Here is a 17,585-nt window from a genome sequence, read left to right as displayed (position 1 = left end):
CCACATTTTTTTTGTCCCTAACAAAATAAATAAAACAAAATCATAGCTATCTCTACGGGGCACCGCCACTTGCGTCCCTGCCAGACAAAAATGAACTCTTATCTCTTCAGGCGTTGCCTTCCTAACTATACGTAACCACCTCCCATCTAAAATTTGAAGAAACCACACTATACGGGACTAACGTGTGTACGTCAACCCACAAAACATGATGAAAGGAAGGGGGGAAGGGTATTTCTAGTAGGGTGTGGAAGGAAGTTTTTTTTTATTTTTTTATTTTTTTCGTTCATTTTTTATTTATATAGATATCACTGTGCCATTAGTCATAGTTAATCAAGCCTGGAAAACTAAAACAGAATGAAGACACCATCGAAGATAGTAAACATAAATAACATGAAAATAAAGCTACCACTTCGTAGTTATGCTACCCAGCGACTGCGCCCACTGATAAAGATAGTTCAATATATGATCGTTTGCAGTTCGTTCTGACCTCATCTACCACTGCCTGGAACATTCCAGCTACACTGCGGGCTGTGAAAGGCACTCCATAGGTAGTTTGCGAAACATTGTCGATATCTAGTATGCCCGAAAATAGCATGATGTCTTTCTTGCAAATAGAACCTGAAGTCAAGTAAATTCTTGTGTCCGACACGACCGCACGTCCACGTATCCTAGTGACGGAGTTGGTCCGAGTCTTGGTGTAAAATGTCTCATCTGGAAACAATAACGTGTGTGCAGATATATGCTCCGGCGTAACTCGCAAGAGATAAGCCAGCATCTGCCGCACTAGGTGCCAAACCGGTTCCGCCTCTCCACAGCTGAGGCGGTGCTCGTCAGAATCTAATATATTACAACCCACACAATTTGGAGATTCTGCCATGTGGACATAGTAGAGACGTTCTTGTGTCACCAGCTGTCACCAGCTTTCCATTAACGAGTACGTACCATTGAGAAAGAACATCGGAATAAAGCATGGCATTGTGTACAGTCTTCCATACCAAGCGCCACCGTACGTCAGGATATTTTAGTTCGTCCACATTTAGGGGGCGGTGTTGCAGCATGTCGTGATATAGACGTCGAGTTGTGGCCAGTCGTGCTATCATGAGCGCTACACTGGAATAACTTTGTTCTAAATAGAAACGTCCTATATAAAAGAGGGCCGCTGGGATGTCCTGTAGTGGCACCGGCGCTCTTAGTGAAGCAGGTCGTAGCGCCGTCAGAAGCAGACTCGTGAGGCTCGTAGGACAACGGCGCAGCAGACATAAATGTGAGCTAACATAGAGGTCAATGGCCCTATCATGGACGTTAACTAGGCCACCTTTTTCCCTGGGGAGGGTAAGAGATACATATCTGATCTTCAGTAACATACCAGCGGTGACGAAGTATCCCAGCGCTCCTATAATGCTACGCGGCAAGTGGTTCGGAATGGGTAGCGTTTGAGCGACATGCGGTATGCGGGACGCAAGGTATACATTGGCATAATACGACCGCTGAACGATGTTGAGGGATCGCAAGCGCTGATTTGCAATTCCGGCCCGAATTTGGTTAAGAAGGCGTCGATAATTGAGCGTCGTTACGCGTCAGATGTCGTTCGTGAAATCTAAGCCCAAGCAGCGGACAGTATCTCCGAAGCGTAAGGGTGCAATGTGTTCCTGCGGTAGCCCAATCCCGATGCTCAAGGCTAAAGACTTGTCAACGTTGATTTGGCTACCAGAAGCTGTACCGTAGGTTGCAATCCAGTCCAAAGCCGCCGCCATATCGTCAGCTCCACGTATGACGATCATCAAATCATCCGCATATGCGGTGCAGCGATAGATGGAGCCGCCGAACTGTATCCCAGTGAGCCTGTCTCGGAGACCACACAACAAAGGTTCTAAGGACAGTGCAAATAACAAATTTGATAATGGACATCCCTGTCGTACTGATTGGCGGATCGGCTTGGGTGTCGTCAGTCTTCCATTAACAAGAACTCGAGAAGTAGCACCATGCAGAAGGCGTGCCAACACTGTGATAAAGGGGTCGGAGTATTCCATGCCCCGTAGAACGGTCGGGAGGAAAGAGTGGTCCACACGGTCAAAAGCCTGGCTAAAGTCGATAGACGCCAGGGCTGCCGGTAAACGTCTCACCCGTGCAAGGGAGATGAGATTTCTGTAACAACATAACGCAGTTCTGATGTTGTTGGGTCCCCCCAAGGACATCTGATCGCTGGACAGGAAGTTCTCGAGATACTCGTTCACAGATTCTGTGTGATAGTGATCCTCATTTTATCATAGTCGCTTATCTCAATGGATTTCCCCACTTGCAACCCATGTCTTCGAGATGGTGATCCCCAGTCCACGTCTGCTTCGCTCACATACGTAACCGCGTTACGCGGCCTCAAGGCCACCTGGCGGCATCCAACGTCGCGGAGTGTAGACGTCATAATGTTTTGAATTTTCAATGTATGCACTCATTCTCTTGTGATGAATATTTGATCGTTGTTTGTTCTGAGCAATCACTGAAGTCATAACAACAAATTTACATAATTTGTAAACATTGTTTCATTACAGTGGCTGATAGTCTCCATCACTACTTAGTAATTGTTAATGTACAACTACAGTTCATGTGTTAAGGCCAACTCTTTCCTTCCATTTCTGTGTTAACAATTCCATTACAAACACTTGGCCTGTAGTGGAGGACTTGCACCTCGAGAAGGGTACTAGGTACATGTCAGTGGCAAAACAAATTGACAAGAGCCTTACGCCAGTGGCGCCTTGCAGCCTAAACCCAATTCTCTACGTTACTAGGAAATGACAATGATTTAGATTGCTACACAGCGAAACGCTGTGTCATCAGCAGGATTTTATACGTACTAACGACTTTACAGTTTCTTACAAAAACCCAGAGAAATCCGGTGAAAGTCAAGTGGACATACACAGAATGAAAGGGCAAAAAGTAATCGAAAATGTCTTTTCTTTACAAATTGTTATATTTCTTGAGAGGCAGAGGATTCTTTTTAGAGGGCATCATGATGACTGCTGCGCTTTCTCGAAAGGATCCAGACAATCAAAGTTAACTTTAAAGAATTCATGAAATTTAGTGTGGAGTATGCGAGATACTGAATTAGCTGCACAGTATAGTTCTGATAGTAAAAGAGGTAAACTTCTTCTTAAAACTGTACAAAATAACTTTATTGAATGCTGTAGCAGAGAAATTATTTCGCAAATGTTTAACAGTACTCGGTAGTATTGGGTATGATGAGACCTCTGAGATGGGTCACAGAACGTAAAAGAGCATTTTTCTAAGATATATTTAACAAGATATGATCAGAGAAGATTTCATAGATTTTTTTAGTCTGTAGGAGCCAAAAAAGTGTGGAGAATAAACTCTCAAAGGTCACCGCAAACTTAGAGTAAACGAATATCTCTCTTCAACACCCGAAAGTGACAGTGATCAACCATAAGCCTTTGAAGATGACAAATATGCCAGCATTTGTGATAAAGATTAGGCAGATAAGGAGAATAAGGGTCCACAAATGACTAGAATAAAATGACACAAAGCTATGTAAAACGCTATGAGAACTCTTAACATCGATTTTAATAAAATGATTGGTATTGCAACCTGTGGGAGCTCTGCCATGAGTTCCAAGGGTTTGGGGCAGTCATGACAACAAGGAAAAAAGGTAATGACGCTGGACGAACTCTTTGTTTTAATTATTCTTTAGAACAGTCTGTTTGTAAGTGCTCTGACATACAATTAGTGCGAAACCCAATTGGGATCGTTAAAGCGGGTGTCTCTTTGTTTACAGGTTCACTGAAAAGAAGTGTTGTACTCTTAAGGCATGTATGGAATGATCTACCCTCCATGTGTGAAACTAGGTTGGTAGAAAGGCATCAGCCTGTAGCGTCTTTTGTAAGAAATTGACATTGAATAAAATTTTTTCAAGTCATACTTATAGCCTAACAGCTACGACCTTCGTATACGCAGTTACTAAAAGAGAATTCATCGTAATTATTTTGTGCCTTGCTGGTGTACTCAGCCAAACATTATCTCTCAGTAGGCTTTCCAGCAATAGACTATTGTTGTTAGCAAAGGAAATAAAATCTTGACTAATGCTTTCTCAGTTTTGAAAACAAAGCCGGAAAATGCCGAACGTTCAGAAAAAAAAGAACCTGGCAGATACCATGGGAAGCAACATTCAAACACCCAAGAACATATCTCGACAAGTCAAGAGGCATAACGTTACTTCATCAAGTTTGGGAAGTTATTTTAGGGCGAATGACTTTATCCCTATTCTTGACACAATAAACACCTATATATAAAACAGATTCTCGAAAGACGTTATCAGTCTCTACAACTTGAACACACTTCTACCAAAAATCTATTCATTTTCAACAACGCCCATCGAATCAGTAATTAGTATATGCTAAAACTCTGGTTACAAAATATTGTACAGTAACTGGGAGCATGAAAGTGACTGAATTTCTAATCTAAAGGCAGAGATCAAACTGTAATTGGATAAATGCAAAAGGGAAGATTCAGACAGAACACTTCCACCAAGCTATACCAAGTACTTGCTGTTTTACACTCCAGAAATTTTCCCTTCAATTAGATCGTTATTGTTGATCCTTTCTTGTCTTACTGTGGTTTCTTAAGTACTGACAGCGGAAAGACAGTTGTTCCTCTGTGCTGTAAAAATGATCAAGTAATTGGCATTCAGCAACTTAGATTGCTATATTAAATTAAAAAAAAACTAAAAAAGTGAAAATCAGATGATGGTGTGCATGAAAGATGCCAATTGTATACTGTACGAGTAGAGAACTAAAATGAAAAATGTAAACACAATAACTTTTTGTAAAAAGATCTTATGTGCTTCATTTTAACCAGTCTTTGTTTTAAAGAAAACGCAAAACTGAGCATTTAAGCACCTTAAGTAAGCTTTCGAGTTACTGTAACAGTGTAATCTCATTCATACTGTTTACCTTGGACTACTTTCGATTTATTAGTCTCATATACATTGTTTAATACAATTATATGGATATGGCATATTTATTCCCACTGTGTTTGTTTCAGAATTAATGTCGTTTTAAATTATATTGAAAATAAACATTAGAAAATGCTTTTAAGTCTCCATTCAAGACTTTACAAATAATTGAAAAAATATGAGTGTATATATTTACGAAGTAAACTGAAATAAATGTATCTATCAACAAATTAAAGCAACCATTTTAAAAGCGTTTTATTGCTATTTCAATTTACTAGCTTCTTAATTTGGTTAACAGCTCTGTGTTGACCAAAATTAGAGCTTGTTATTTTCATGTTAACAGTTATATAAATGAAGCTACTCAGAAAAAGGCTGTGCATGCTACACATTTCATTAAATTTAAAACTTTTGGTTTTAAGGTAAAGCACAGTTTTGTATTAATTCTGCCAAAAGCTGAACAAGTTATCTATTGTTTTATCATTATTGAACTTCCTCTGTAGGCAGTGTTGATTTCACCATAGCAAATATTTATTATTGAATTTGAGAATTATTAAAATGGTCGTCACATGTCGAGTGGCAGTGACTATGCAATGCAACTAATGCATTAAGTATCGAATCAGCTTAAAATTGTAGTTTTCGAATGTTTTCTTCCTTAGCTTTCAAGGGGAAGATTCTGGTTCTTCGTTAATTCCCCATTGCAGCATGGACAATTCTGGAACTTCTTGGTATTTCATTCTATGGACAATTCTAATTACTCTGTTCAGTGCATGGTATAATATCGAACCTGCTACGGAAACTTGATGCCTAATTTAGTTCCTCAGATATTTTGTACTGTGGTCTACAGCCATTGCAACAAACTTTTATTGTGTATCAGCAATTTAACTAGAGTCACTGTGTTGTTGAGTCCAAGAGTAGTTAACAGCTCCTTCCTCATGCGATATAGTAAGATATTGTAACCATATTGGTTGTGAATGGTAAGCATATTTTATATGACTCATCATACGGGCACTTATAACTGAAATAACTAGCTATTTTTCTAGTATGGCTATCTTACACCAGTGATTTTAATTCACTAGAATTTCTGCCAAAAGCTGAACAAGTTATCTCTTGCTATATCATTTTTGAACTTCCTCTGTAAGCAGTGTTTATTTCATCATAGTAAATATTTATTATTGAATTTGAAAATTATTAAAATAGTCGTCACATGTCGAGTGGCAGTGACAATGCAATCCAACTAATTGCAATGTGTGCGCAGGAAAACTTACCTTTAATTATGTTAAACTCATTCGTATATCTTTTAATAGGTGTTTTTCGGAGAATTCTTATTGTCTGCCACCAGGATTTTCCACCTGATTACGCGCGCTGAGTCTCATTCCTTTCTATTATTCTTCTATTGTGGGCACATTAAGACGTTAGCGTTAGAAATCCCTGTCAAAGCCGAGGAGTACGTAACAGTTAGGGCATCCGCGACCTCCTTATGAGTCCACGACACATCAGTATCGTTGGAAGACAGAGGTAATATTTCAGGCGTCAGTTGAATGTATATATCGTGTTTGGCTATTTTTGCTTTGTATAGGTACTCATTCTTTATGGCTAAAACCACATGCAGCAGTATTCGCGTGAACGTGATGCACATTTGTCGTTGTGGTCTTCCGTCTGAAGAATAATTTGATCGGCTTTCCTGGCTTGATATCTCTTTACAGATTTCACACTGCACACTTTTCTCTTTTACCAAATTGATGATACGTTTATGCCTCAGGTTGTGTTCTACCAAACGATCACTTCTTTTACTCGAGTTGTGCCACAAATTTCATTTTTTTTCTAGTTTCTTATGGTACCTTCTCATTTGTTACCCGATCTATTTATCTAGCCCTTGGCGTTCTCCTGTAGCACAGGACCTGACCTTTAATTCCTGTTAGAAATTTCTCTTTGGTTTCCTTTGTGGCGTGCTCTATATACAGATGGAGCAACACACCTACTGTTTGCATTTCATGTCCTTCGACTCTTATAACTGGAGACTTGTTTCTGTTCAAGCTGCAGTAACTTTTTGCTCTATGCCTTTTTTAATCACCGTTACATTCAAAAATTCAAAGACTGTGTTTGTCAAAATTCTCAAAGAATTCTCTAACAAATGTTAAAAATACTTTGGTATTGTCTATATATTGCTACTAAATATATGACTGTAGTAATAATGTGGTGTTTTTTTTTTACTCAGAAATAAATCAGAGGGTTTGTTTGTTACTTATGTGTGGAACAATGCTGTCTTTCTTCATTTCTGTAGTTATGGCGTCCACAGCTACTATATAAGTACTTGAGGTACTTCAATGCTGTCTTCACAGCAACTAAAAATGTATATTGATTTCAACATCACGTTTCCTGTAATTATTTTAGAACATCATCAGTTGATTAGTTGTCTGGAATCAAACATATTTACATTTCTGCAATAGTTCTAGATCCTGATCCAAAAACAGTTCATTTCATAAGCTACCGAAGTGTGAGTTTCATTTAGTTTTACTTACCTCATTTCGTCTGTTTTTGCTGATTTCTGGAAGCCTCGTCAGCATGCACATGTTTCAGACATTCTTGCACTTTATAATTGTCTTTTTCGTCTTCCTGCTCACGCACTTACAACACTACACATTTCATAATGGATAGTACGACTAAATGTTGCAACACTATTATACAGAAATCTCTTTTTACACTCCTCTGACTGACCTATGTCTATGCATTTTGAGCGAGCAGTATTTCCGATTTATGTTAGAGAGGTTACGCTTTAAATAAACATGTTCTTTTGATCTATGCTTTGTGTATGTGTCCTATGTCGCTTCATTTATGTTCCTATATACAGGGTGTTTCAAAAATGACCGGTATATTTGAAACGGCAATACAAACTAAACGAGCAGCGATAGAAATTCACCGTTTGTTGCAATATACTTGGGACAACAGTTCATTTTCAGGCAGACAAACTTTCGAAATTACAGTAGTTACAATTGTCAACAACAGATGGCGCTGAGGTCTGGGAAACTCTATAGTACGATATTTTCCACATATCCACCATGCGTAGCAATAATATGGCGTAGTCTCTGAATGAAATTACCTGAAACCTTTGACAACGTGTCTGGCGGAATGGCTTCACATGCAGATGAGATGTACTGCTTCAGCTGTTCAATTGTTTCTGGATTGTGGCGGTACACCTGGTCTTACAAGTGTCCCCACAGAAAGAAGTCACAGGGGTTCATGTCTGGCGAATAGGGAGGCCAATCCACGCCGCCTTCTGTATGTTTCGCATAGCCCAAAGCAATCACACGATCATGGAAATATTCATTCAGGAAATTAAAGACGTCGGCCGTGCGATGTGGCCGGGCACCATCTTGCATAAACCACGAGGTGTTCGCAGTGTCGTCTAAGGCAGTTTGTACCGCCAAAAATTCACGAAGAATGTCCAGATAGCGTGATGCAGTAATCGTTTCGGATCTGAAAAATGGGCCAATGATTCCTTTGGAAGAAATGGCGGCCCAGACCAGTACTTTTGAGGATGCAGTGACGATGGGACTGCAACATGGGGCTTTTCGGTTCCCCATATGCGCCAGTTCTGTTTATTGACGAAGCCGTCCAGGTAAAAATAAGCTTCGTCAGTAAACCAAATGCTGAAAACATGCATGTCGCCGTCATCAATCCTGTGCACTATATCGTTTGCGAATGTCTCTCGTGCAGCAATGGTAGCGGCGCTGAGGGGTTGCCGCGTTTGAATTTTGTATGGATAGAGGTGTAAACTCTGGCGCATGAGACGATACGTGGACGTTGGCGTCATTTGGACCGCAGCTGCAACACGGCGAACGGAAACCCGAGGCCGCTGTTGGATCACCTGCTGCACTAGCTGCACGTTGCCCTCTGTGGTTGCCGTACGCGGTCGCCCTACCTTTCCAGCATGTTCATCCGTCACGTTCCCAGTCCGTTGAAATTTTTCAAACAGATCCTTTATTGTATCGCTTTTCGGTCCTTTGGTTACATTAAACCTCCGTTGAAAACTTCGTCTTGTCGCAACAACACTGTGTTCTAGGCGGTGGAATTCCAACACCAGAAAAATTCTCTCTTCTAAGGAACAAACCATGTTGTCCACAGCACACTTGCACATTGCGAACAGCACACGCTTACAGCAGAAAGACGACATACAGAATGGCGCACCCACAGACTGCGTTGTCTTCAATATCTTTCACATCACTCGCAGCGCCATCTGTTGTTGAAAATTGTAACTACTGTAATTTCGAAAGTTTGTCCGCCTGAAAATGTACTGTTGTCCCAAGTATATTGCAAATAACAGTGTATTTCTATCGCTGCTCGTTTAATTTTTATTGCCGTTTCAAATATACCGGTCATTTTTGAAACACCCTGTATTTTACTATTTGAGCGAAATGGGGAGATGGGTAGTATAGATGTTATAGATCAATATAAGTGGTAATACTGTTTTTAGCAGTAGAGTGTTAATATTTGGAAAGGTGAATAATTATTGTGTTCCTGGGTATGCCACTAATTACAACTAGAATAACATTTACAAACAAATCATTCGATGTAGATATGCATGTGAAGGATATCTCTTATCAAAAGGGGCAATTACGTTCACAATAAACCTCCAATGGCAGGAAAATTTCTTTTTAAAGAAAGTATGTGATGGGTGAAAGTTCGATTCGCATTATGAGTTAATTTTTTGTAGGTCTGTCATTTCTAGTTTTTCGTGAGCGATAGACTTGGTTAAACGCAGCAGTAGATTGGAAAATTGGTGTTACAATAAATGCACCAACAAGAAAGTCAGAAGTAGAAAAACCTGTTGGATTGAGTAAATTTACTAGCTGGTCTTCGTAGCTCACCAAAGGGAGGCCCATTACTAGGCTTCGAACAGCAAGTAAATCAATTTTTCGTTGCGCTATGACTGATTATATGTTTTTGATAAAATCTTGTGATTTACCAATAGAGCTGTGAAAATCCATTGTCAGAGCATTTTTCAACGTTTTATTAGTAGGCACTGTGAAATCTAACACGTTAAGAAAGACAGAACACTACAGTTTCAGAAAGTCATATCCTAAACGGAGAAACTAAAGAGCTGTTTCCTGCAAGAAGTTACCGCTTTTATAAGGTCACATTCATGCCTACTTAACTCATAACGAACAGCATGTACTATATCTTTGTTTAAGGGATAAGTATTTTTGTTCCTGTATTCGTGTGTGACTGATTTTATATGCAATATAATCGGTGTTTACGGGAATCACTTTTATCATTCTTCCCTCGGTTAGGTGATGCTGCTTCTTGTGTGGTAGTTTTCCAGAAGACGAAGATGTCTGCTGCTGACTGTTCCAGTTGTTTCCATTTAGTGATTGCTGGTGAGTGATGTACTTGCTTCAGTAGTTCCACGAGTGACAAGTGAAATGTATATAATTCAGTGATTTGATGAGTTCTTTGGGAAATATGTCAAAAATTATACCGATCGCTCCCAGATACAGATCTTGCACTTCTGATTGTTTAATTGGTAGATACCATTACGTCTGAATTCTCGTGCTTGCTACTGTACCCAACCGATAGTTTCTTAAGCTGACAGCACGTATACACTCACAACATACACGCAGCACCAAGGGGGAGTCGTGCCATTTAGACGACAGTTGATAGGCGTGTATCTGCTTGTGAAAGATGGTGAGTCTTCAAATTTCGCGTCAGTCGTATAAGAGTAGGGGCAGCAGGTTTGCTTTAAGTACACGCTGTAACGGTCGTGAGCGCTAGTTACGTTTGAGATAGGGCGTGGTGAGCTGACGATAGTCAACAATGCCTTCGGGCGACAAAGAAGCCATTATCAGCACTAGACTGAGTTTGAACAAGGTCGTATAATAGGGCTATGAGAAGCTGGATGCTCCTGCTGCGATACGGTATAAAGGCTTGGCAGCATTATAGCCACTGTATATGACTGCTGGCAGCGATAGTTACGAGAATATACGGTCACAAGAATATCGCGCACTTTCCGGCCACGTGGCACTACCGAGAAAGAAGACTGTGCGCGTTCCACCGACCCCAAACATGTGCCATTTACGATTTCAGTGGCGCTCATTGGAGGGCAGGGTGGAAATCTGTTGTGTCTTCTGATGAAAGCTGGTTTTGCCTCAGTGCCAGTGATAGCAGAGTGCTGGTGAGATGGAATCCAGTTGAGGATCTGCAAACAAACTCTCTAAGTGCTAGACTCACTGGACCCACACCTGGAGTTATGATGATCGTAGGTACGATTTTGTATGACAGCAGGAGCACTCTCGTGGCTACCCCACGCAACCTAACTGCAAATTTGTATGTCAGTCTGGTGATTCGACCGGTTGTGCTGCCATTCACGAACAGCATTACAGGGAGTGTTTTCCAACAGAGTAAGGCTCACCCCCATAACGCTATTGTAACCGAACATGCCCTAAAGAGTGTCGACGTGTTGAGATTAGAGCCCACACAGAAGCATACCGACAATCCTTCTTTCCACGTACAATACGAGACTGGAATAGAAGGGAGAACCGATAGAGGTACTCAGGGTACCCTCCGCCACACACCGTCAGGTGGCTTGTGGAGTATGGATGTAGATGTAGATGTAGATGTAGACTTGTCCCGCTCGATGACCAGATCTGTCTCCAATCGAGCACATACGGAACATCATCGGACAATTCCAGCGTCATTCACAAACAACATTAACCGTCAGTGTATTGACTGACGAGTGCGACAGGCAGGGAACTACATCCCGCAAACTGACATCCAGCGCCTGTAGAAAACAATACAAGCACGTTTGCATGCTTGCATTCAACATTTTGGTGGTTACACCGTTATTAATGTATCAGCATTTCACATTATTTTTGGTGTCACAATATTCTTCCGTAAGTGTATCTTACTGTTTCCGCTGTTCTCGTACGTTGAAGAGTATTTTGTTTGTGGATTCTTTTTCGCTGTTCTGGCTTCTGTGTATAGTGTACTGTCAAGATCGTCTTGATCGTTTCGAGCTCCCCAGGTGTTTGGCAGTAATATTAATGATTAATGAAAGTTATTACATATTTATTACTACTCGTTTATTGGGCCACGACCGGGTTTCTTTCGAACATCACAAGTTTGGCAGTAGTTAGAACAAGCAGTTAGGCTGAATGCTGTACTATCTTCACGAACTGAATAGGCAAATCGCACTGCCAACAGTCTCAAAATCCTTAACTAGTTGTGCAAGGAGCACCACCGTGCCTCTCCGAAACTAGTATTTGTTTTAATGATTTCTTCTATCAGATTCCTTAAATGTTTAAAATTTGCAGTTTACTTGTGCCAAACATACACGTTAAGTAAGAGATGACATTTTGTACATTGAAAGTCATATTCAACTTTTTCAAGTTCAGGATCTTACTTACACATCAGTATCGGCTTACGCGGTATGTTGTGAGTAAAAGTCAACAACAGTCATTGAAATTTTAATTATTTAATTTTTTGATGATCATTAAGTACCCCCATCAGGGTAGTGCAATTTACTGAAAACTCATTGTTGCTAAGACTGAGTTAACAGCAATTTTCAGGTTTTACAGCCTACTTACACATCAATACCTCTTTAAAAAGAATTTTAGTACAAGTCTATAGGAATTAACTAACTTTTTATTGTAACTTCCTCTGGAGGGGGGAGGACATAAGGTAACCTCCATACCCCCTTGTTAATGTGCGTAATAGAAAATGCTTTGATACTGCTAGGGTTAGTATGAGATCAGTTTACTTTTGACCATATATAAAACAGCGATAAATTGAAAGCAGGTTGCCGTTTAATTTTTTTCTAATCACATTGGTGCACAGCCTGCAGAAGAGGACAGGTGCAATCGCCAGGAGACCTGCTGAGTCTTAACGTTATCTTACCTGGTGGCTGGGTAGACGCGGCGTGCGTGTTGCTGCCGGTTCGTACGTGAGTCTTAACTCTAAGAGTAGCTGAGCAAAACCGCGGACACATCGCGCATTGCAGACACAACAGCATTCCACAGAGCACAAATAACAAGTGAGTGGTTGTGGGGGTTCTTGTCCCTCCCCTTTGTCACACAGTCCGCAGCCGCCATATAAGGTAACACAAGTCTCAGTTGGTCGTTTACAGTGACTACAAATAGGGGGTGAAAGTAATTTATTTCTCACTACTACATGATAGGTTATACAAGACACTATTTCTATATTATGATAGGCAATGGTTGTGGGGGTTCGGGCACCTCCCCTTTGTCACACAGTCCGCAGCCACCATATAAGGTAACACGTCTCAGTTGGTAGTTTACAGTGACTACAAATAGGGGGTGAAAGTACTTTATTTCTCACTACTACATGATAGGTTATACAAGACACTATTTCTGTATTATGATAGGCAATGGTTGTGGGGGTTCGGGCACGTCCCCTTTGTCACACAGTCCGCAGCCACCATATAAGGTAACACGTCTCAGTTGGTAGTTTACAGTGACTACAAATAGGGGGTGAAAGTACTTTATTTCTCACTACTACATGAAAGGTTATACAAGACGCTATTTCTATATTGTGATAGACAATAAAATGTTTATATTTATGAATAATTGATAATAGTAAAACACGTAAGGTGTAAGATATTCAGCTGAGAATGAGGATAGTTTATATGTAGATTTCTTCCATGAAATTCCTTTCACGTTCCATACACTCGAAGGGCAATTCGAAGGTGTAATCTGAATCATCCACGATCACGTACATCTGAAACAATGAAAGAAAATTGCAGCTAGACAAACAGGTAAATCAAGACGAGGAAATGAAATTAACGAGATGTTATGGGAATGGTTCATAAGTGCGCGGTCAAACAAACTTATTACTGTCTGGACCCATGTTGCAGATTGAGGCTCTGAAAGTCACTATAGAAGTTGTGAATACGGAGTTCAAGATATCCGCAGGCTGGCTGGACAGTTTCCAAATTAGACACCATCGTGTGGAATGAAGTATGTGGGGGAAGCAAAGGATATGTAGGAAAGTGTAGTAAAGAATTGCAGACAATAATTCACGACCTAAATGCCGATTATGACCGGAAAGAAATATTCAGATACGGATGAAACGGAACTATTTTATCGTACACTAACTTCAAAACCTCTAGCAATTCGAGATGAAAATAGAATCGGCGCAAAAAGGTTCAAGGAAAGACTCGTTATACTGCTGTGTGGAAACTGGTCAAGTAGTAAAGCCACTAGCGATTGGAAAGGTGGCAAAACTCAGTTGTGGCAAAAACAGACGTCAGTAAGCTTCCAGGCGAAGCAACAAAAAGGATTGCACAGTAAGTTGTCTTACGGAAGCGTCCTGGGCTCTTTCAGCGCGAAAATGAGAAAAGGAAATCGCAAAGTTCACATTTACCTAGACAGTGCAACTTGCCACCCAAAAGTTACGTTTACAAACGTGAAATTGGCTTTGTTTCGGCCAGCTTCAACGAGCCTATCACGACCCATGGTCCATTGTGTTATTTACACATTCAAGTATCATTATGGCCGATTACTGATGCAGCGTCTTATTCTCAGTGTTGAAGAAGCCGAAAGTGCATTTTTTATTGCACGGTCCGTCCTGGATGCGGTAAACTGAATTATTTTGTCAAAAATGTAAGTAAAGCCGGAACAGTAAATAAGTGCATCAACGAAGCTTGGTCTGGAAGTGATGAATAAGACGCTTCTGTACTCTTTCGAAGCTCAAGGAAATGCAACAGCAATTGCTGTATTAACTCAAATGAAAAGCATTTCACTTATTCCAGGCGACTTCATCCGAAGGGATGACTTTCGTTCTGTCAACTCACTCCACTTTTACAAGTACTTGACCAACAGATCTGATAGAAATCCGCAACACAGAAAATGAGACGGAGACGAAGGTAGAGTAAAAGGACGAAGAATAAGAATTAGAAGAGCAAAATAACGTAGCTAGAAAAATTAATGCGCCAGAAGAAGTAATTGCATGGATAAACAATGTCATTAGATTTTCAACACATGAAAATTGTCCCAACCTGTTTGAACTATTGTATAGTGCAAAAAATACATAGAGAAAACAATTTAAACATGTAATTTAACAGCTTTCTCTCCTTGGTATGTGGCAAAAAAAAGTGAAATGTAAATAAAATCAACACAGAAATTATATGTGTGAACAACGACATACGAATGTCAATTTACAGCAAAATTCGGACATGCCGAATTTATGTATCAGCCAGTGAAATAGCCTAGTGTTCTATTTGACAGTAGACTATATATTAAGTGAACATCGACGGTACATGAGTAAAGGTAAGTAAATACATGCATAGTTACAAATTCATATTTTTGTGCATGGTACTTGACAAATATTATGTAGCCTAGAATGTTTTATGTAATGTGGATATTTGTCCAATTTGGAAAATTATTTTAGTCGCGTGCGATTCCATTTTCAACAAGTTTTACTGTACAATGTCTGTCATCTCTAGGTATTTTGGCTGAGACATTCTTACCAAGCAAAATGAAAATAGGCACCGAAAGTAACAACTAATTTATATATTTTTGAAATATATTGTTTGTCAGTACAGGATGTCCATGGTTCATAATGTGGTCGGTATTTCTACATGCCTAATGTATTTATATGCATACCTGTAGCTTGCTCCTGTATGTATTTTTATTCTTTCAGCAATGTATCATGTGATGCAATAATACCACGTGCCGAAAGTCATCGATGAAATTAGGCAATGCAACCGAAAACGACGCCTCATTCCTCCTCATGCAAATCAGTATGTTAAACAACTGAATATCTTATGGAGAAAAACATAGAACTAATATATCATTGGCAGTATTCACTTGACTTAAGGCCTAACGAGTTTTTGTTCCTTAATGGTAAACAAATCTGCTTGGATAACGCTTTTCATCTCAAGACGTTTGAGTCCTCCCAAAGACAAATTTTTGAGGTTGAATATCAGAGTTGAAAAATGTTTCCCGAATTGGTTCGATAACATTCGACAGTAAATAAATTTTAAAGGTAAAAATTTGAAAACAATAATATTTCCACCAAGAAAGGTTTTTCTTTTAGTACTTGAACTGAGGTCCTCATACAACGCAGGTTGTTTGAGAAAGATACATCCGAAATCGTAACACTCTATCCTATACAGAATGAAAACTAAAACTCAGGGCGAATTTTAACTTATGTGTAGGTTTTTAAGGTTTTTAATCGAAAGAACCATTCGATTTTTCAATGGTATTTTTTAAATGCATGCACATGTAACCCTGGTACCATCAGCAGATACGTTTAGAATTAAATTATCGTTCACCTTTCACAACTGTTCGATATGCTGTTCACCGAACGAACGACAAACATACAGACGATTGTCAGATTCGTCCCATACTTTTGAAAGAATGGCTGGAGTTGATGCATTCAATGTATGCGGGTAACAGTTCACTCAAATACGTTGGTAGGGTAGGCACATACACGGAGATTTTCACAAATCTTCACAAAAAAGTAGAATCGCATACCTCTGTAACAACATCTGGCCTCAAGGTAAACGTTTTTCTTCGATGCGTAACTTAAAATTTACCCCATATCTGGCTCCTGTATAAATGAAGATGTAGTCTTGTGGCATGCGATTAGTATGTTTGAAATACGCTGTATACTACATAGTGAGTAATGTATACTGACTAACGTGTTGCTGACAATGGCGCTGCCAGATAATACGATCACAAATCGATATTGTGAGGGAGACCACTCACAAAGTAACGTTAGCTGCGTACAAGTGTTTGCATGTTGTATAGTTACCTACAAGCCAACAAAGACCTCCAGTGAAGAGGAGAATAAAGAAAGCTCGTCGCATAGTGAATCATTTTAAGAAAGTTGTGCATACACCATTAAGAGGTTCACCATGCTTCCGTGAAATACCACGATAAAGAATCAATATAGGCCGAGCTAAACGTCCTCAGTCGTAGGTCGACGAATATGTCGTAAACTTCCAGATTAGGAGCGCCATGGTGTTGCTGAACCCACTGAGACATTACATGTATATTAATGCAGGAAAAAGTATAATCAACGGTGTAATTGTCTTATTTGTCAAGAAATGAAAGTCCAGTCCTCTGAACATTTACTAGAGCTATAATCTGCACAGACTCAATGAATAAATTTATTGTTCTGAAGGATATATTGTACTGAAATGGCAGGAACTAGTCACAAGTGTTGAAGGAATCTAATTCCCTAAACCATGGATGTCTTGAAGCATTTACTGATCATCTTCTGACTGAAATGCAACTTAAGCATATCATGTTCCTCGGTAGCTGCTAGGAGGCATTTTCACGAATGAGTTACGCCTCATTCACGTGAAAACCTACTCTGTCCACTTTGCTGACAAGCCATGGGATACCTCATAACATCGTACCGGATCTCCTCCGGCACTGCGTAGTGCAGCAAGTCGTTGTGGCATGGACTCAAACAAGTCTCTGGAAGTCCCTTGTAGAATATTGGGCCGTGTTACCTCCATAGCAATTCATATCTACGGAAGTGTGCCGGTGCAGAACTTTGTGAACGAACTGGCCTCTCGATTATGTCCCATAATGTTCAATGATATACATGTCGGGTGATTTTGGTGACCAAATCATTCGCTCACATTGTCCAGAATGTTCTG

At 40.0% G+C, this 17,585-nt stretch overlaps 1 protein-coding gene across 2 annotated transcripts in view; it reads right to left on the bottom strand.

Annotated features, from left to right (window-relative positions):
• Nucleotides 1–13,437: 13,437 nt before the first annotated feature.
• Nucleotides 13,438–17,585, bottom strand: part of LOC126298786 (uncharacterized) — a 63,742-nt gene continuing 59,594 nt past the window's right edge. For both annotated transcript variants that reach the window (XM_049990247.1, XM_049990246.1), the window contains one exon: nt 13,438–13,690. In XM_049990247.1, the coding sequence (XP_049846204.1) occupies nt 13,671–13,690 (20 nt within the window). In that variant the 3' untranslated portion in view covers nt 13,438–13,670. The remainder of the gene's footprint in view (nt 13,691–17,585) is intronic.

This window comes from Schistocerca gregaria, chromosome X (genome assembly GCF_023897955.1).
Source record: "Schistocerca gregaria isolate iqSchGreg1 chromosome X, iqSchGreg1.2, whole genome shotgun sequence".
Taxonomy (NCBI): domain Eukaryota; kingdom Metazoa; phylum Arthropoda; class Insecta; order Orthoptera; family Acrididae; genus Schistocerca; species Schistocerca gregaria.
The sequence above is the reverse complement of the archived record's forward strand: the minus strand, read 5'-3'. Positions and strand labels throughout refer to the sequence as shown.